Source organism: Cucurbita pepo, chromosome LG01 (assembly GCF_002806865.2).
Source record: "Cucurbita pepo subsp. pepo cultivar mu-cu-16 chromosome LG01, ASM280686v2, whole genome shotgun sequence".
Taxonomy (NCBI): domain Eukaryota; kingdom Viridiplantae; phylum Streptophyta; class Magnoliopsida; order Cucurbitales; family Cucurbitaceae; genus Cucurbita; species Cucurbita pepo.
The window spans coordinates 1,229,232-1,248,447 of record NC_036638.1 but is presented as its reverse complement, the minus strand read 5'-3'; the positions used below and the strand labels follow the sequence as shown (position 1 = coordinate 1,248,447).

Below are 19,216 nucleotides of genomic sequence, written 5' to 3'. Positions count from 1 at the left end.
AGTTAACTGTAAATGTTTTCTTTTTTATTCAAAACGGGTTATAAAAATTAAAAATATTGATATTTGAATTTTATGATATTAATTAATTAATTATATATATATAATTTGATTGAAACTGAAACCTATTCAAATTATTTGTATCACTCACCCACCTAACCAGCTTTAAATTTTGATTGAATCGGGTATGGGGTATGGTATATGGTTTTGGCCAAAAACCAATCTAAATCAAACTACTTTGGTTTGAACATAGTCCAAGTCATTAATTATGCAATTTATAATCCATGCAACTTATACTTTATAGCACTAATATTGATAATGTTATAATACATTTATAATCTAACGAGACTAAATTTATAATCTAATGAGTTATCGAACCAAAATGATTTTTGACACCTAATAAAGCTAAGCACCAGGTGGAATAAGTGAGCTTTGAAAGTTTACTTTATAAAAGAAACACCTAATAAAGCACGAGGTCGAATAGTTCATAGCACAAATTTACCTTTCACTCGTGAAGGGAGCCAAAATCGTTAACTTGATACAGCGACAAAAACTATATTTCCCCCTATTTACCTTGCAAATCAGAGTATATGAACTAAGTAGATACATCAACAAAACATGGTCAAGTTCAAACTTCAGAATCTTCCACTTCGTCGAAGATCCCAAAAGATGATTTTTAAGAAAAAGAGAGAAACAATCAAAAGGCTGATATGTAAAATAATCAAAACCAGACATAAAAGTATAAAAAGTACGACTATGAAATATGAAGTGAGAAATTTACCCGCAAGCCTCGGTTAAATCCTCCAGCTATTATTTTTTACTGCACTCGAGATTCCCATGAAGATTTGGGAGAAGCAAGAAGGTCAATGGATTTATTGGTGAGTGTGTCTTTTAAGATTGTTATCTGACCTTCCTTCAGCAAGATGTCCTCTTCCAATGTCTCAATCTTTGATTTCAACTCATCAACTTTGGAGATCAGTAGCATGTTTTTCTCCCTGTGTTTGTTTACTTCCTCCCACAACATGTCTTTCTCCTTTGAAATTTTCTGAAGTACGTCCCTTAGAATTTCTAATTCCCTTCTAGACTCCTCCAGCTCATTTTGTAACTTGTTTATGTCCTCGTTTCTCTTCAGCAACTGTAAAATAACGACCCCATGATTTAAATTTAACGAGCTCTTCAAATCTTTGGAACTAAGGGAACAAGAATATAAGAAGCACTGACACCGATATGAAATATAAATACAGTGACACGCCATTTTATGAAAATTAAATATACGAATAAGCAAAGGACTTGTTAAAATATATATATCATAAAAGGCAATAAGCTAATAAATTTATAGGCTTTCAAATGATTCTTATGTATTTCACTCCCAAAGTTTATTATTTTTATCCTATATTACTATACATGTTCATTTGATATACTTAACAAATGTTTGATATGTGTCCAACAGACAGTAAGTATCGAAATATCCAAATATCTAGCACATGTCGAACAAAGACACATTAGTCAAACTAAAGTGTCGACTATATTTATATGCCACATTACATAAAATAAAAAATGCTAAAGAGAAGTATAATAATGTGACAAATAATTCTCAGCATGCATTGATGATGGGTGCAGGGGATGGAAGCAGATAAATATAGAGGGAAAGACATTAGTTCATCATATTTTTTCCAAGTTGTCATCTAGAATACAGTCCTCTATCTCCAAATAAAATTTTAAGGGTAAAAAAATAGTTATGTGGAACCATAATAAGCAATCAGAATTGGTATTAAACATGATAGATTGAAAATAGCGCATGTTAGAACATTCTTAAAATTTCATAATCAGTCAGTCATACGTCCAAAATGATAAAACCTTCCATTCAACAAAATCTATCTTTAAGTTCAAGTTGACATCAAGAAAATACCTGAAGTTCAAGATCTTTTATCTTATGTGAGAGGCAGGAAAGGCCTTCCATTCCGTTCTGGACCTCACATTTTAACATGTCATTCCCTCTTACTGCTGTCGCCAGTTCTGCTTGCAACTGCTCCACTTCCAGCTCCTTAGAGAATAGTTTCTCTTTTAATAGGCTTGAGAATAAAGTTTCTGCTTTAAGCTCAGATCTTAAACCGTCCTATGAAGTAAAAGAAAATTGTAAATGCCGCAGCCATAGTGAAAAACAAGTAAAACCGGAATAACCCATGATGGATTTACCAAATAAGAATTTTTTTCCAAAAAGAAATAACTTAAAATCAACTCTAATGAATTACGATTTAGTATAATGTCCCTTTTCCAGGAACAAAATCAGAAACTACTCACCTCTGAATATTGACTATTTAGTTGTAGTGCATTGTCTACACCTGAGCTCGGAGAAGTGGAGTTAGACTCCGCTTGCAACAACATAGATATTTTCTGTAAACTCATTGTCAGGCTCTCAATCCCATACTTGAAGCCCTGAATTTTCGCTTCAGATTCAAGAAAAAAATGTGCATCTAAACCATTCTCGATATGCTCCGTTCTATGCTTATTTGGATGAAGCTGAGCAGCTTTCTCTTTGATGAACTCAAGTAACTGGGAACAAAATTGAGTACTCTCGTTTAATAATACCATACCTTGATTTTGTAGATGGTAAACACGAGTTGACATTTCATTAACCAACTTGAAGGTTGTAGCACCTCTCTCATTCCCATTGTCTTTTAAGTGAGTCAATATATTTATATTCTCACGTCGAAGAGAATCAACTTCAACCCTACAAGATTCTAACGCCTTTCTCAGAGCCAGTTCCACTCCTGTTAATCTCATTTGTTCCATCTTCAATTTTTCAAATTCCTTATCCAATTTCTCCATTGGTTGAATATTACCAAATTGCTCACTCAATCTTTCCCTTAAACCATTAATAGTCTTCTCTTGTTCATTGCAGGTCCTTGTTAACCTCGTGATTGATTTATGCAACTCCCTGCACTCCTTCTCTTTTTCCTCAAAATTCTTTCTGATGCAATCCATGCCTTCTATTGATCCCCGGTAATCTTCTTCTAATTTAGACAGGTTTAGCTGTAAATATTTATTTTGTTCATTCTTTTCATCAATTCTAGCTGTTAGGTCGAGGATATTTTGCTCCAGATTAGTTGTCATGCTTTTGTTCTCTGTTTCCCTCTTGTTTAAAGAAACAACCTCTCTTTGTAGGGAGACATTTTGTTCAGCCAGCTCTCTAACTCGACCCCTTTGCCCCTCCTCCTCTAACTTGTACTTCTCAAGCTTGAATGACCAGTCACTTGACCTTCTGTCTAGCTCCTTCTCCAAACCTACCTGCAACTCAGTTTTCTCCTTCTCCAGTTTCTGTGTTCTGGACTCCAATTCTTCATTTGCTTGTCTAAGCTCTTCTCTGGCACATGTCCTATCTCCAATTCGAGACTGCAGAAGGCTTGAAACTTCAAGTGCCAATGCGAACCTCTCCCCTGTGAGATTTTTTATTATCTGGATAAGATCTGACACATCAAATTTGCTATATTGAACTAAGCGTTCCTGTTCAAGTTCTTCAGACAGAAACATGATCCTCTCCTCTGCTTCCTTGGCCTTTTTTTGTAGTTCTCCATCAGTTTCGCCAGGCTCATCTGTAGGGAAGCATGGTTTTGTCAAATCTGCATTAGGATCAAAGCATCCATTCAATGATCGACTGTAAGTATCTGCAACTGTGATAGGTATATTTTCACCGAGCTCTTTATAGGATCCTCTAGGCACAACATGTTGTTGAGAGAGTCTGTCAACAACAGTCATTGCACTTCGAGGTGAGTCATTCCCAAATCCATATTCTCCATCTTCAGATAAGAAACGAGAAAGAGAACTTCTAGTTTCTCTGGACGAATAGGATCTTGGATTATCTTTAATGCTAGCCGTTGTTGAAGAGGGTGGCAGACACTGAGCTCGAGGAGGTCGCCACCCATTATTTCTTTGAGAATACTTATTCTTGGATCCATTTATTTCCTGATGTTGTTCTCCATCAATGTAGCGGTCCAAGACCCTATTTGAAACAATACTGGAACTAGTGGTAGAATTTCCAGAAGAATCATAGCAAGTTCTGGAGCATGGCCTAACAGATCCAGAGGTATAGTCATTTGGCAATTCAGTCTGCTTTACCTTGAATTGCATCTCTCGAGATGGACTTTGGCAACTAGCATAAACCAAGAGATCATAAATTAGACTAATGAATACTATGGTGAAACCAATTAAAAAAAGATAACATGCTGAATGCCCTATACAATCCAGTATACATTTCTTATAATGTTTTTTAATAATTATCAGAATAAACGTCCTTACCGAGATGACTGTTCATGTTGCCGTTTTGAGCGACTGCTAGCATTACCAGTAGATCTACTTGGATCAATCAAACCATCGAAGTTTATTTGACCTTGGTCTCTAAATGCAGCTGAAGATAACGATTGGGTCCTTCTAAGTTTAGGACGGCTGCAGGACCGTTCATTATCATCTATTTGCCTATCGAACTTGGAAGGCAAATCCTTGGACCTCTGGGGACTACTTCCAGCCTTATCACCAATAGAAGTACCCATCCTACTCCCTAATGGATGCTCCCAATAAGCTTCGCTGTCATCTGTTGATGATGGATGAACTGAATCATTTTTGCCATAGCCATTGCCAAACGATCTAAGAAAGAACTTCTTCATCTTCTGCGCTGGCTATTGATTATTGAAGTTTCTGCCCTTCAATCCCAATGTTTTTTTCTCAATATCATGTCAAATGCAATCACTCTAGACCTAAAAAAAAAAAAACAGAACATCGTTAATAGATAAACATAGAGAAGCAAACAGCAAAAATGGTTTACGATCTCGAAACGTGCAGTTTGGATACATACAAACAGTCTACCATCAAACAAGCGACTGGTTCGCTGACGACCTTAAGATGACCAAAACAAAAAAAAAGTTCGCTCCAAATTGAAACGGGCAAAAGATAACAAAAATAACAATTCGAAAAGTAAAAGTTCATGAGGGCGTATATCATCCTCACGAAAAAAGGCATTTCGTGGAATCCAACAGAGGAGGTTAGAAACAACATCTAGAGCTATAAATAAATAAATAAATAAAAACTGAAACGAGAACAAAACCAAACCAGATCGCTGAACAGTTCAATTTCCTTTTAAGATGCTAAAGCTCCTTTGATCGATAAAGAAACTCCAGAAAAACAGAAAACAGAAGAGAAAATCACTTACTCTCCGATGTGCATAACAGCAGCAGCAACAACAAAATCCTCCCAAACTTCATCAAACAAACGGACAGTACAGATTCAGAAAATGTAAAGATAAACAACTGGAATCTACACAAGTAATTCACACTGATTGCAGAAATCAAAACAGAAATAAACTCTTAAACATACCGAAAGTCGCCGATTCCTAATTCAAATCACCAAAGACAACTCATAATTCCAATATTTTAGGAAAGTTGCAATCAAGCATTGAATGCTGGGAGAGTTGGCGGGATTGAATGGCCAGCAGCACACCAATTACAGTTGTGGCGGGGATTGGCAGTGTTTGAACGATTGAATTACATCAGAAATTAAGTGATAATATTGCATCCAACCGTCCAGTGTGAAGATTTCTGGGACTGTTTAAGAAATGGAAAAGGTAGTTTTGTCCGAAAATATATTTAAAAAACTCTTGTTGCCGCTAATAATGCCGAAGAGGAGCGGGATTCGTTGGGTAATGATACAGTGAGGGCGAGTACACCCATCCTCTCACGAACCAAATAATAATAATAATAATAAAATAACAAAATTAAAACTAGAAGTTATTTTAGTTTATATAAAAATACTTCCAATTTATCTCAACATGAAATACGTGTCTTCGCTAATTTTGATACCATGTAAGATTGTTAAATTTATACTATTAAAACTTTATAATTGATATTTTATTATTAAAACTTTATAATAATTTATAATTAAATTATTTTTAAAAAAAATGCTTCAATCAATTCGAAATTTGATGGTTAAATTTATACCATAAAAGTTTATAATTGATATTTTATTATTAAAACTTTATAATAATTTATAATTAAATTATTCTTAAAAAATGCTTTAATAATTAGAAATTTGATCGTTAAATTTATACCATAAAACTTTATAATTGATATTTTATTATTAAAACATTTATAATAATTTATAATTAAATTATTCTCAAAAAATGCTTCAATCAATCAATTAGAAATTTGATTGTTAAATTTATACCATAGAACTTTATAATTGATATTTTATTATTAAAACTTTATAATAATTTATAATTAAATTATTCTTAAAAAATGCTTCGTGAAATTTGAATTAACTCATGCCACATTTACCAAGAAGTCCCATGGCGACGATCTCTTATTCCCATGAAATCCGTCCCATGCAATTTACCTTAACAAGAAAAATATAAATTATATTCGTAAAAGAAAAAAATAAAAAGATATAAAGAAACTGCCAGCCATGTTTACAATGTGTCAGTAATTACAGCACTCAGCCCGAGTTTTGGCCAACTGGGTTTCCGCCACGTGTGATTGGCGTTGTAATCGAAAAATAATCCCAACACGCCCATAAACTGAGTCAAGGAAAGAGCGTGAGTCATCAATCATTTAACACAGATATATGTAATAAACAATATTATTTGACAGATGAAACTAAAATACTAAATTATGAAAACCGAGCAAAAATAGGAAGGTCAAGGAAATAGGCAAAGATTATACGAAATAGATTATTACATATAATTTATCAAAATTAAAAGCTGGAAAATAAATAGGCAAAATACTGTGCTGATGAACATTTGGAGGCTGGATTCAAAACACAATACAAGTTCTATTTTAGAAGTCTCTGTGAGGCACTAGTCGCTTATAAAATATTCCAACGCAGAAGCATAATTAAGAAACTGTCTCTCTATTATGCAGACTCGCTACCGCCCCTCGGAGAACCATTGGCATCTTCATCGTTTACAGGACTCCTTTCTTCTCTGGGCAACGGACTGGGGCTGCGACTGTACCCGTTCTCTTCCTTCCTGTAATTCCTGCTTCCACCACCGTTGAAGTCCTCAGCTTCATCCATTGGGCTTCTGCTCCTTCCTCTCGGGCTTCGGCTTCTGCTCCTTCCTCTCGGGCTTCGGCTTCTGCTCCTTCCCCTTGGGCTCCTGCTCCTGCTTCTGCTTCTGCTCCTGCTCCTGCTTCTTCCTCTAGGACTGTCTCGGTTCCCAGGAGACGGGCTACGTCTTGCTTCTTCTGGACTCCTCACATCAGGAGTGGGGCTACGCTTCAGAGCTTTTGAAGGAGGGGGTGACAAACTGTGTCTCTTAGGGCTTAGCCTGCCTCCTCTTGGGCTCCTCGATCTTTTTTCTGACCGTTCAAGACTTCGATCCCTTTTTACAGGTGATCTAGATCGACTGTGGAGACATGCTCAGCAAGTTAAATTCATGAAGTTCAAAGTTCAATAATTAAGCAACAAACTCATGGAAACACGTAGGTCAATGTAAATCTAGATAGAAGCTTCAACCAAATAAATGATAAGTGGCTAAAATTGTATCGAACCTGTAGCTACGACCTCTGCTGTAACTACGACTTCGACTTCTACCACGGCGAGGGCTTGGTGAACGTGAGTAACTTCCACGCCTATGTCATACAGTTTTATTCAATGATCAGCCAAATAAATTAAGTGAAGAAAAAGTGTAATAATAGAAAGGATAACATACTTCAACTTCTTAGGACTGTTCTGGCAATTCTTCTCTATGTGACCCCGTTCCCCACATCGATAACACTTATTCTTCCAGTCCCCAGCCTTGCAATCTCTTGCCCAGTGGCCATCAATCCCACAATTAAAACAACGCCCAGTTCCAGGAGGGCCTCGTCCAAGATATTCACGAGATTCTCGAGATCCACCAGGACCACGGGGTACCTATTTAAAAATTGGAAATTTTCATCACATTCAAAGAATGGTTCACAAAACGGATATACATGATGTATAGAGTACACACTTACACATGCAGGCTTGTAAAGTTACACAGCCTTGTTATGATGAACAAATGTGACTATAAAACGATCAGAATTGTAAATGAAAGGTGATAGAGGCTATTTCTAAGTATCAAAAACATATTTAAGAAGCACAGAAAAAATAGCAGAATCCCCCAAGGACGGGAAACATTTACAGTAAACTACTAGGAAAATATTGACAACTAGCCTGAAAAGTGCAGAGGCAACTGTCTGAAACAAGTTATATTATATAATTAATGAAAGGATGGTAAAGAAATGTCATGATACATACCCCTTTAGCTATTTCCACAATGATTCGACTTCCATGAACATCCCTCCCATTTAAACTATATCTTGCATCGTCAGCATCTCGGGGGTCACTAAACTCCTGTTATAATATGTTTAAGCAGATAGACCAAGAAAAAAGATCACACTTGCAAAAATTAACATGCACCAGCCAAGTAAAAAATGACTGCTAGCAAATAGCATATTCTTCTTCCATTTTTTAGCCTGAGTAAAATCTGCATAAAAGAGAGGGAGGGAAATACATACAACAAATGCATAGTCTCGCTTCATATCCACATCGCGTACTCTGCGCAAATGGTTTCCAGAAACAGGTAAGGCCATCATTTGATACAAGTATCAAAGGGTTGACACCTCGCCCCTCATAGATGAACTAAACACCATTCTGAGATTCTTGGCATTTCCATAAAAACAGGCAATAACATAATAGAAAGACTCGCCAAATCCACCAAGGGAACCCTCTCACCATAGACCTCCAGGTTTGGCATAAGCCAAAAAACCTTCAACAAGATCACTCAAGTTAAAGTTTTAAACCACACAGACTCATCAACAATTCCACACTTCATGCATATATCAAAATGCACATTAACAATCGAGCACCCAAAGAAGGACTTGGGAAATACCTCAAGAGGTCTAGAGAGAAGCATCAATTAATAATTTACTCTGAAAAGGGTGTTAGCAAAAGCATAACCCTGACAATAGAATTAAAATAGGACACAACTAAAAACGAGTAACGATTTTGAATTTTTCAAATTAACGTTATCACACAAATTCGAACAATAAATGGATGAACAGTTCATCCCGCAAAAATCCCACATACCTTCCATAACGACTGAACAGGTCATCCAGATCACGCGACCTAGTCCGTGAAGAAAGGCGTCCAACGTATAGTCGCGTACCACCGTATCGATCGTCATAACGAGGCATTTTATCTACAATTGACAATCACAATACCACAATCAGCAACAGCATCCCATAACCAATAACTTGCGCAGGCATCACAAACAAACAAACGGATAAGAATCTACTTCCCAGGATTTGAAGAGGACACAACAAAAAACAAATATTGCTTGAGCAAATTAGATACCTAGAGAACCTTATTTGTCAAAACATTTCAATACGAGTATGACATGAACATTAACTAAGAGGAATCGGGAAGAGAAAACCTAGACAATTAGAACGGGAGGCGCACCAGGAAATATCAAGTATGAGGAACCCTAGCTTTCACGTCGTTCGCTAAAATGATTACCGTAAGCAGCTCCAGGCCATTTTATAGGGATTTCCGTTGCCCAAAAACAGCTGTAGGCCCAAATTTGTCGAGAAGACTGTGATGGGCTTCGTTATTTAAATGGGCCTTGTTGATGGGCTGGGCCGGGAAAATGATCTGGTATGTAAATTAATGTTTTTAAATAAAAGCTTTGATTTTGAATTATTAAAATTATTAATTTGAAGTTAATTGAAAAAAAAAAAAATAAGTATAAATTGATTTTTGGCGGAAAAGGAAACGAACACCAAACTAAATTAATTTTCCTCCGCTTCCAAGATTTTCCCTCGGTTTCGGACCATATACTGAATTCCTTTCCTTCTCCGATAAAATATCAGTTCGAATCCATCTTTGTTTTGTGTGTGTTTAGAACTGATTGCATTTGGAATTCTTCGACATTTTTGTACTTTGTGATTGCTTTGAATTACACCATATTTTTCTTTTGTTTTTATGCATTTTTAGTTTGTTTTTCTGTTTTCGTTCTGATCTCCTCGAAATTTTCTTCCCGGGGTTCTTCAATCGATTTCTGGTCGACTGAATCCGCTGCGAGAACGGTAGTGTGTTTATTGGTCGATTATTCATTGTTGCGACACTTCGAGATAGGTCGGGGACATTAGGTTGGTATGATTTTTAAGAGTCCGTTAGGGTTTTGCATTGTTGTGTAGAGAGAATTGGTTTGACGAAGTTAAAAACCTTAATCGTTGTTTTTAAGCCATTGCTGCATTCCGGGGTGCAAATTTGACAATGAATCAAGGCGGCAATACTGAAACCGTAGCTCCAGTGCTACCCAGTTCGCTCGAGGTAATATATCAATATCACTACGTAGTGTATAAATTTATACCTCGCGTGTCTTGTGTTGAACTTGTGGCTTACTTCGAAGTTAAGCCGGATGTGAAACTTGAAGCAATATGTGTTTGGTTCATTCACTAAGTTGGAACCGCTTTCTTTTTTGGTACTTTACAAATAAAAAAGTCGTTAATATGGCCACCATAGTGATGGAAGCGTGTCCCCTTGTTCTATTTCTCTAGCTCTGACTCATGTTATTTTGCCTTGAGATCTGTTGAACTTGAACCCAAGTACTTGAATGTTTGCTCTGTTGCGAAGAAATATCTCAGATTGTTTTTAAATGCTTTTTATGACAAGAACGATAAAGACGACTAAGTCTTTTGTTTCTTCTTTCATTTTTTTGGCATGGTTTTGGTGAGTGACTTTGGATTGTGTTTTGCCAGACTCGATTGTATTAGTACAGCACATTAACCATACTGCGTGGATTTAATTATTTTCTTGGCACGCTAGGCATATGTACAATCACAGGAAAACTTAAGGGCCAGAGAAAAATATAGGGGTCTTTGATTGGTTAAGATTCTACTTCTGTGGTGTGTATAAAAATTCGAAACAAGTTCTTATTTTAGCTTATGCTCATAGATGACTTATGTTATTTTAGTTTTGTACTCTCTTCCTTGATTATTGTGATTTTCATGCATGTTGTGTTTATTTTATTGCTGGCCGCTGTAATCAGAGACATGAAATTAACGTTTTGGTGCTACCGTGGTCATTTAGATTTTCTATGTATTTAAGTTCAGTGGATTTTCATGTATGACAGCAATGCTGACCTAATATACTTCCCAACATGTTTTTTACAGAACCAACAATTTGGTGACATTAATCAATCAGCATCGACATCAACATATCTTCCTTTGACATCAGCTCCAGAGGCCATATCATGGGCTACACACAAGGTGGATGGCAGTTCAAATGAAAATGGGCCGCTCCCAAATTCCACTTTTCAATATAATCAACCAGCGCTCCCACCTGCAAGAAATGTGCAAGATGGTCTAAATGTGTCTTCTGTTGCTTGTAGTTCATCAAGTTTTGTGACATCAAATTCAACGCAAGATTGCAATGCCTATGCACCATATTCCAATTCTGCCGATCCTTATGGTTGTGCAAATGCTGGTTATCAAGGTTACTACAACAACTATCAACAGCAACCAAACCATTCTTATTCACAGCCTGTAGGAGCCTATCAAAACACAGGTGCTCCTTATCAGCCCCTTTCCTCATTTCAGAATACAGAGTTTTATGCTGGGTCTACAAGTTATTCAACCACTTACTACAATCCTGGTGATAATCAGACAGCTGGAGGCTATCAAACTAGCAGCTTCAGCAATCAGACAACCTCATGGAGTGGTGGCAGTTATGGAAACTATGTTCCTAATCAATATGCTCAGTATACACCTGATTCAAGTGGAGCTTACAGTTCCAGTTCTACAAATGCAAATTCTCTACAGTATCAACAGCACTACAAGCAATGGGCTGATTACTACAGTCAAACAGAAGTTAGCTGTGCCCCTGGGACTGAAAAACTGTCCACTCCGGGTACTGCTAATGTAGGGTATCTGGTTCATGGTTCAACTAGCTATCCTGCACCTCACAGCCAACCTACACCTTCATATACTCCCTCATGGAGGCCAGAATCTGGTTCAACTGAACTGGTTTCTGCTCAGGTTTGAATTTCATTTTGACCATGTACATGATTGAAATTTCTTCTTGTCTAAGGGCATGAACATTGTTTAATTTTGCTTAATGTATTTGTGATATAAGTGCTACAAAGTCTTTATCTTTTCTTTTTTTTTAATCTATATTTCATGCCTCTGTGGAGCTGTGATATGATGGCCATTTGGGTGATTCTGTCAGTTTAACCATGATTATCTGTATTCCTTTTCTGCCCCCCTTTTTTAATTTTCATCTCTCTTTAGTACTTTGGACCTTGATGCACACTGTTTCCTGTATATCCTTGTATTTAAACATTGACTATTGATGTTTTGATAAAGAGTTACAGCTGCCGTGGCCCATGGCTCCATCTTATTTCTCTGATCGTGTTGGCTTTTTGTTGTTTTATGTTTTCTGCAAGTTTGACATTCTGCACTTGGTGGATATATGGATTTGCATTGATGTTGATTACTTTTTTGGCATCCTTTAAGTTATTTCAATTTAGTGCAGACAATGCTTAAACATTATGGTTATTTATTAAATTTGCAAAGGTTATTTGATCAGTTGAACCGTTATTCTTTTGCCCTTTTTTCCAGCATGGTGCTGTAAATAGTGGTAATCATGATGGTTACTGGAAGCATGGGGCTCCAAATTCTCAAGTGCACCTTACTAATGCTAGTCAACCTCACTTTGAAAAGCCTCTAGATTTAAAAACTTCTTATGATAGCTTTCAGGATCAACAGAAGCCTCCAGGTCCCCAGGGGCCCAATTTGCATTATCAAGCACATTTGTCTCCCCAGAGCTATCAGTTACCCTCACAATCTATTCCATCTTTGGAAGCTAGAAAGACCAAGCTGCAGATTCCAACAAATCCTAGGATTGCTTCCAATTTGAGCATACTAAACGCGAGAAAGGATAGCTCCACAGTTGATGCTGCTCTACAACCTTCTTACATCAGTGTTTCGATGCTGAAGCCAAATGAAAAAGAATTGTCTAATGATACTACAGAGTCCGTGAAGGTTCTGTTCTCATTGATTAATTTCTTTCTGAAAATAAATGCTCTATTTCTGTATTTATGGTAACTGGCTATAACAATTTACTGAAACTTCAATATCTTAGTCCAAAACTCAATAGAACCTCATGTTTTTTTTTTTCAAGTAGTCTGAAGGATTGATATCCATATCCACAGAAAGGCAAGAATGACCGTTCAGTGTTTTTTTTCATGTGTCTGTTGTTGAATGTGGTATATATAAGAGTTAAATTATGAAAGCCTAATGCTTTCTACTTGAGTTTTAACTATGGATTTCTCCCGTGCTTATGAATATGATTAAAAAAGAAAAGAAAAGTGAGAAGTCGCCGAGACTTGAGAGCATTGTGATTGACGTTCCTTCTCAAATTTGTGAGGGGTATATGACTTTTTTATTTAATTGTTGAACCTTAAAGGTCTAATAGATATGTCAAATATTTTGGTTTCTATATATTGTAAGATATGTATTTATATATTTTTTACTTGCAGCCTGGAATGTTCCCTAAATCATTGCGTGGTTATGTAGAGAGGGCTTTGGCTCGATGTAAAGACGAGAAGCTGATGACATCTTGTCAATCAGTTCTAAAGGAGGTACTGTGTTATGATTAAAGTTATAGTGAAAAGCCGTATAACTCTCTCATCTGTGAAATATTATCTTCGGGCTTCAATTTTAATCAAGGGTTTCATTATCTTAGTCTTTTATTGTTATTTTTGTTAGTTTTTTCAATCATGTTGTCCAATTCCGCCCCAATCTTTTATTTTTTATTTTTTTTAACCTTTGTGCATTAATTTTGAAAAAAATTATTTCATCTCAAGGTTTCATTTTTAGGTGGTTTCCTTGTAAACTATTTATTATTGAAAGTTTAAAATACACCGTTCACTAATTTTTCTTTGTAGGGTTCCTTTGACATTAAATATTGGTGCATATTGGCTTTTGCTCTTTTGTGCTTGTTAAGAGAGATTTTGATCTTTTGCTGATTATCTTTTTTCTTTTCATTTCAGATGATCACGAAGGCTACTGTTGATGGCACGCTTTATACAAAAGACTGGGATATGGAGCCTCTATTTCCATTGCCAAGTGCAGATGCAGTTAATACAGAGTACTATCTCTCTCTCTCTCTCTCTCTCTCTCTAAGCTTAAGTTGTTACCTATACAAGTTGACATATTCAGTCTTATCTAAAGTTTTTACGTACTGAATTCTTGGCTCTCCCCTTCTACACTCCCCATGGAACATTTGTTATATGAAAATTATTGAACATTTTAATTTTTTATACAATATTCCATCATATCGTGAAATGATATTGATTTCACTTCGCATGAAAAATCTTGGGTTGATTGCTTATCATTCTTCCTTTTATCCTTCTTCATCTAATGGAGTGGCTCTTCTATATTTCTTGTAACCCAAATAAATACGAAGTTAAAGGACCATGGGCTAATCTTTCTCTCTCTCAACTGGAAGCTTTTAAGCCAAAAATATCCCCTTTTTTTAATAACGTGTATGTAAGTTTTTCCATTCTTCCACTCAGTGAATAGAACATTATTTTTTAACCCATATATTTTTGTTTGCTAGGGCATTAGATAGTTTGGGTTAAGTGGTTTTGAATAAAGTTATTTTAAGTACAAATTTAATATTCATTGATGATGATATGGAGGTTAAAGTAATAATTGAAGTTTCAATGAAGAAATTAGGAATAATTTTTCTCTTCGTTATTTCGGAAAATATTTGAGTTTCTATGTATCAATTCATTATCCTGCAATATGGGAACAGAATCTGAGGTTTTTATTTTCTGCAGCAATTTACAGGGTTCAAATCCGTCTTTATTGTCAAAGACCAAAAGAAGCCCAAGTAGAAGATCCAAGAGTAGGTGGGAGCCTTTACCAGTGGAAAAACCAGCTGACGCAACTCCTCCTTATAGTAATGGTACTGCTGCTAAGTATGATGGCTGGGCCAATGTTAGCGAAAGGGACAAAAAGGTAGTTTTGTTCATTCCTTACTTCACTATTGCTATCACCCTACCCTTCTGTACATGGTTTCTCTTTACTTACGTGTATGACGTGGTATAACTGGTATACTCAATCTTGATAAGTGTTATTTTATTGTTACTTTAATACCTACTCTGGATGAGGTCCTGTTGTCTTTTTGTTGCCCTATTTTCCAAATATGGAAGGTCTATAAGTAATATAAAATTATAAATGCTCAGTTGTTAATCGTGCATCCATCTTAAATAGTTGTGCAATCTTCTTGATTTGAGAAATTGCGTGCAGACTTTATCTGGGAATTCAGAGAGTAAGTATGTGGGCAATTCAAGATTTCCTCTCTGGGATCAGAGGACTGTGAGCAAGATTTCCCAAGGACCAGCAAAGAAGCAGCGTGTTCATGATGGGAGTGCACCTGATAATGATGGGGCATACAGTGATAGTGATAAGGAGCAAAGCTTGACAGCATACTACTCTGGGGCCATGGCGCTTGCAAATTTGCCTGAAGAAAAAAAGAAACGGGAAAACCGGTCGAAGCGTTTTGAAAAAGGGCATGGCCGTCGTGGAGAAAATAATCACTTCAAACCTAAAAGTGCTGGAATTGAAAACTTGTTTACTCGAAGAGCTAGTGCCTTGGTTGGAAAAAATTTAGAAAACGGTGGCAGAAGAGCTGTTGAAGACATTGACTGGGATGCTCTTACCATTAAAGGGACTTGCCAGGAAATTGAGAAATGTTATCTTCGTCTTACATCTGCTCCTGACCCTAACAGTGTAATTATTAATATCTAGTTAATTTTTTTCACAGAACAATCATTGTTGAGAATGAATTAAAATAGTAGCTGGTATTTGTTTCTTTGAACTTATTATGTTCTTTTTGTATCTTTACTTTACAGGTAAGACCAGAAGAAGTTCTGGAAAAAGCTCTTAACATGGTTCAAATGTCTCAAAAGAATTATCTATATAAATGTGACCAATTGAAATCCATTCGTCAGGATCTAACTGTACAGAGAATTCGCAATCAACTAACAGCCAAGGTATATTTGTCATCTCTGTTATCTGGTTATAAAAGATATGGTTTTATCGTTGTAATATGGTCATACGCAATTCCATGCTTATTTACACTCCCTTCTTTTGTGAACCATTTTTGGTGAAACCTCTTAGGTATATGAGACTCATGCTCGATTAGCCTTGGAATTTGGGGACCTGCCCGAGTATAATCAGGTTTGTGTGGAAATATTCTAAAAGAAGATGCCTGCGCATTCAAATTGCTGGAGTTCCAATTTGAATACACAGGCACCTTTTTTTTTTCTTTTTTCTTTTTTTTTTTCCAAAAAAAATCAGTCTACTATTTAAAATCGAAGACTTTATTTTAGTTTATTACTTAAATGATTTTGGAAACCTTTTATAGTTTATGAATCCAAAAAGAAATTATCTAGGATGATTCTAGTCTGTGTTTTCTGTGCTTTCAGTGCCAGTCACAGCTGAAGACTCTATATGCCGAGGGAATTGAGGGATGTCACATGGAATTTGCTGCTTATAACTTACTCTGTGCGATCTTGCACTCTAACAACAAAAAAGATCTTTTATCATTGATGTCAAGGTGAGTTGTGAATCTATTCCCGTTTTTTCATCATTTTTGCGTTAATTGACGTGCATAGCATTATGAAAGATTAGTCCCTTGATTTCTAAAATTTGAACTATGATAATACTACGTGAACATGGAAATTTCAATGTGGCTACCCCTTCTAACCAAGGCTGTATGGTCGAAACACAGTATTTAATTTCTCCCTCACTAGTTACGTTGGTCTTTCTTCAATTCCCTCCAATAATTTCTTGTTAATTTAGGTAAATCCAAGGTCGTGATACTTATTAAGAACCTTTGGGGATTGGAAATCCCTTGAGTGATTGAGAGCATATACATATCCTGTGTTGTCTTTTTACAAAATTTATACCAAAATGTGCTAGCTGCAGTATTGAAAATTAGTATTAACTGTTTTTTGTATATGTAAAGTTATGCTTTTGTGGATTTTCCCGTATAGAATCTTAGTTATATACCACTTCCTTCAAACTTTTAAGAACGAAGTTTATTTGGTTGAATCTCGTTGTCCTGAGTGAAGGTTGTCAGATCAAGCAAAAAAAGATGTATCTGTGAATCACGCTCTTGCAGTTCGTGCTGCTGTCACCTCTGGCAACTACGTCAAATTCTTCAGATTGCACAAAGCAGCTCCCAACTTAAATGCATGTCTGATGGGTGAGTCCATATATGAAAGTTACTTAATTCAGAAATATTTTTCTGTTCAATGCCAATTGTTTTAAAGGTCGAGCTGATAGTTTCTCCTTTTCCTTTTTGCAGATCTTTATGCAGAAGAAATGCGTTACAAGGCTGTTAATTGCATGTCTCGGTCATATCGCCCTTCTCTACCTGTTCCTTACATTGCTCAGGTCTTGGGCTTTTCTACTTCATCAGGAAATGAAGTTAGGGACAGGGAAGTCGATGTATTGGAAGAATGCACGGAATGGTTGAAAGGGCATGGAGCTTGCCTCATAAAAGATAGCAATGGAGAGATGCAACTTGATACAAAAGTAAGTTCAATCTCACTTTTATGATTGCTTGGAGTTTATTGTTTGTTTTTATACAATGAAAGACCGAGAGCCCAATAACGGGAAAAGGCCACCACCTTAGAGGATCCAAACAAAAACCTAATTACGAATACAAAAAGCGGCTCAGTCATAGGCCTAGAAAATATTCTCGAAAACCCTGATGGAAAGCATGGAGGGTTGAACCACCCCATTTTAAAAAAATCCCTATTCCTCCCCTGCCAAATCCTCTCCACAACCAAGAATAAAAAAAACTATGCACGATAGAAAGCATTTTTATCCTGAAACAATTGACCTAGTAGCTTACAAGGGCCATGAGAACAATGATGACTTAGAGGGAATGTGTTCAATTTATGATGGTCACCTACATAAAATTTAATATCTTTTGTGTTTTCTTGACAACCGAATATAGCAGCGTCAAGTAGTTGTCCCTTGAAATTGATGAAGATGCATATAATTTAGTCGAGACAATCACAGATATTAAAAAGAAAAATTAAATGGATAATATTATTGGCTCTTTGTTATTGGTTCGTTTGCAGATGCCCTTTCTTGACTAAGTTTGTAGTTCATAATTTAAATACCTTTTTTTGGTGGTTGGAGAACTAAATCCTTACCCGTGTTCTCAACTACTATAGAAGGGGGTCATATAAAAGAACAATTCCGTTTCGTGTTTGAATGTGATGACTTGATTTTTATGTGCAGGCTTCATCCACAACTCTCTATATGCCAGAGCCCGAAGACGCAGTGGCTCATGGAGATGCAAATCTTGCTGTGAATGACTTTTTTACCCGAACACCCTCATAAAGGAAGAGAAAGTAGTTGCATCCCTATTATTCCTAGCTTGTCAGAGATTTACTGGCCTCAATTAGCTGCTGATGTACAAAACAAAGGACGCTTCATACCAACCGAACTTTCGGAGGAAGGTTACATCGTTCCCTTCTCAGATCTGTAACAATGTAGAAGATGAACAGGTACAGCATTAAGATTTGAGTGAAATGATCAAATACATGCCTTAAATGGGAGAGGAGCTAAAAAAAACCATGTAGCAGAGAATAGCATTCTGTTCAGCAATCATCATGACTGTTCATTATTATTTATTGATATTAGCAAAGATGGATAGAAATAAAAGTAATTTGTGTTTTTGTATGTATGACAATCTTGTGTGATTTCAATATTGCTTTAATTTTTTCTCCTTGGAAAGTTGACTTCCGTTGCCTTTTTTTTTTTTTTTTCCAAAATTAAAATTGATACCGGGTAGGATCCTACTACTGGGACTTTAATGGTTCATATAGGGATGTTTGTTTAATCAAAATTAAAATTGATACTGGATAGGATCTTACTATTGTGACTTCAAATGGTTCATATAGGAATGTTGATTTAATTCGCCGGATAAAAAATTCTCGTTAGATTTTATCTTATTAACTAAATGAATCTGGAGTTGGAGTCTCGGAAATTATATTGCTCAAATTCCCATGTCACTTTATATATATATATATATATATATATATATATATATACACATTTCTTTTTTTTTACTTAGTAATTATGTTTTACATTATAAAATACTATAGAAATTATAGAAA

The 19,216-nt window shown here is 36.0% G+C and overlaps 3 protein-coding genes across 7 annotated transcripts; 1 reads left to right on the top strand and 2 right to left on the bottom strand.

Moving 5' to 3' along the window:
* Window positions 1-425: 425 nt before the first annotated feature.
* Window positions 426-5,582, bottom strand: LOC111791626 (protein Daple-like). 2 transcript variants are annotated; one of them, XM_023673043.1, is made up of 7 exons: window positions 5,365-5,582; window positions 5,201-5,246; window positions 4,294-4,748; window positions 2,299-4,147; window positions 1,907-2,113; window positions 779-1,132; window positions 426-570 (listed from the first exon to the last, which is right to left on the bottom strand). In XM_023673043.1, exons 3-6 carry the CDS (start codon window positions 4,656-4,658, stop codon window positions 815-817), a joined length of 2,739 nt encoding a protein of 912 aa, XP_023528811.1. In that variant the 5' UTR covers window positions 4,659-4,748; window positions 5,201-5,246; window positions 5,365-5,582; the 3' UTR covers window positions 426-570; window positions 779-814. The 2 variants fall into 2 exon arrangements, with proteins under 2 accessions (XP_023528811.1, XP_023528803.1); XM_023673035.1 differs by lacking the exon at window positions 5,201-5,246 and having other exon boundaries at window positions 426-1,132.
* A 1,089-nt stretch (window positions 5,583-6,671) lies between these two features.
* Window positions 6,672-9,539, bottom strand: LOC111801893 (serine/arginine-rich splicing factor RS2Z32-like). 3 transcript variants are annotated; one of them, XM_023686115.1, is made up of 7 exons: window positions 9,466-9,539; window positions 9,094-9,205; window positions 8,523-8,562; window positions 8,263-8,358; window positions 7,694-7,896; window positions 7,533-7,613; window positions 6,672-7,387 (listed from the first exon to the last, which is right to left on the bottom strand). In XM_023686115.1, the coding sequence occupies exons 2-7, from the start codon at window positions 9,198-9,200 to the stop codon at window positions 6,895-6,897; spliced, it is 1,020 nt and encodes a 339-aa protein (XP_023541883.1). In that variant the 5' UTR covers window positions 9,201-9,205; window positions 9,466-9,539; the 3' UTR covers window positions 6,672-6,894. The 3 variants fall into 3 exon arrangements, with proteins under 3 accessions (XP_023541883.1, XP_023541892.1, XP_023541900.1); XM_023686124.1 differs by having other exon boundaries at window positions 9,440-9,516; XM_023686132.1 differs by lacking the exon at window positions 9,466-9,539 and having other exon boundaries at window positions 8,523-8,773.
* Window positions 9,540-9,781: 242 nt separating this feature from the next.
* Window positions 9,782-18,789, top strand: LOC111795974 (SAC3 family protein A-like). 2 transcript variants are annotated; one of them, XM_023678650.1, is made up of 14 exons: window positions 9,782-10,154; window positions 10,250-10,338; window positions 11,181-12,044; window positions 12,627-13,049; window positions 13,547-13,648; window positions 14,072-14,157; window positions 14,852-15,032; window positions 15,324-15,806; window positions 15,929-16,069; window positions 16,197-16,256; window positions 16,505-16,635; window positions 17,153-17,286; window positions 17,389-17,618; window positions 18,336-18,789. In XM_023678650.1, the coding sequence occupies exons 2-14, from the start codon at window positions 10,282-10,284 to the stop codon at window positions 18,435-18,437; spliced, it is 2,994 nt and encodes a 997-aa protein (XP_023534418.1). In that variant the 5' UTR covers window positions 9,782-10,154; window positions 10,250-10,281; the 3' UTR covers window positions 18,438-18,789. The 2 variants fall into 2 exon arrangements, with proteins under 2 accessions (XP_023534418.1, XP_023534409.1); XM_023678641.1 differs by having other exon boundaries at window positions 14,060-14,157.
* The last annotated feature ends 427 nt before the right edge of the window (window positions 18,790-19,216 follow it).

Bases quoted from the DNA above. Each gene is read 5' to 3' on its own strand.
- LOC111801893 (XM_023686115.1), bottom strand. From the start codon at position 9,200: ATGCCTCGTTATGACGATCGATACGGTGGTACGCGACTATACGTTGGA. The intron at 8,563-9,093 runs GTATGTGGGATT...CCATTTGCGCAG, and splicing joins CTGTTCAGTCGTTATGGAAG to AGTACGCGATGTGGATATGA. The intron at 7,614-7,693 runs GTATGTTATCCT...TGTATGACATAG, and splicing joins AACAGTCCTAAGAAGTTGAA to GCGTGGAAGTTACTCACGTT.
- LOC111791626 (XM_023673043.1), bottom strand. From the start codon at position 4,658: ATGAAGAAGTTCTTTCTTAGATCGTTTGGCAATGGCTATGGCAAAAAT. The intron at 4,148-4,293 runs GTAAGGACGTTT...GGTTTATGCTAG, and splicing joins CAACATGAACAGTCATCTCG to TTGCCAAAGTCCATCTCGAG. The intron at 1,133-1,906 runs GTATTTTCTTGA...GTTATTTTACAG, and splicing joins TAAAAGATCTTGAACTTCAG to TTGCTGAAGAGAAACGAGGA.
- LOC111795974 (XM_023678641.1), top strand. From the start codon at position 10,282: ATGAATCAAGGCGGCAATACTGAAACCGTAGCTCCAGTGCTACCCAGT. The intron at 13,649-14,059 runs GTACTGTGTTAT...TTTTCATTTCAG, and splicing joins GTCAATCAGTTCTAAAGGAG to ATGATCACGAAGGCTACTGT. The intron at 16,070-16,196 runs GTATATTTGTCA...GAAACCTCTTAG, and splicing joins GCAATCAACTAACAGCCAAG to GTATATGAGACTCATGCTCG.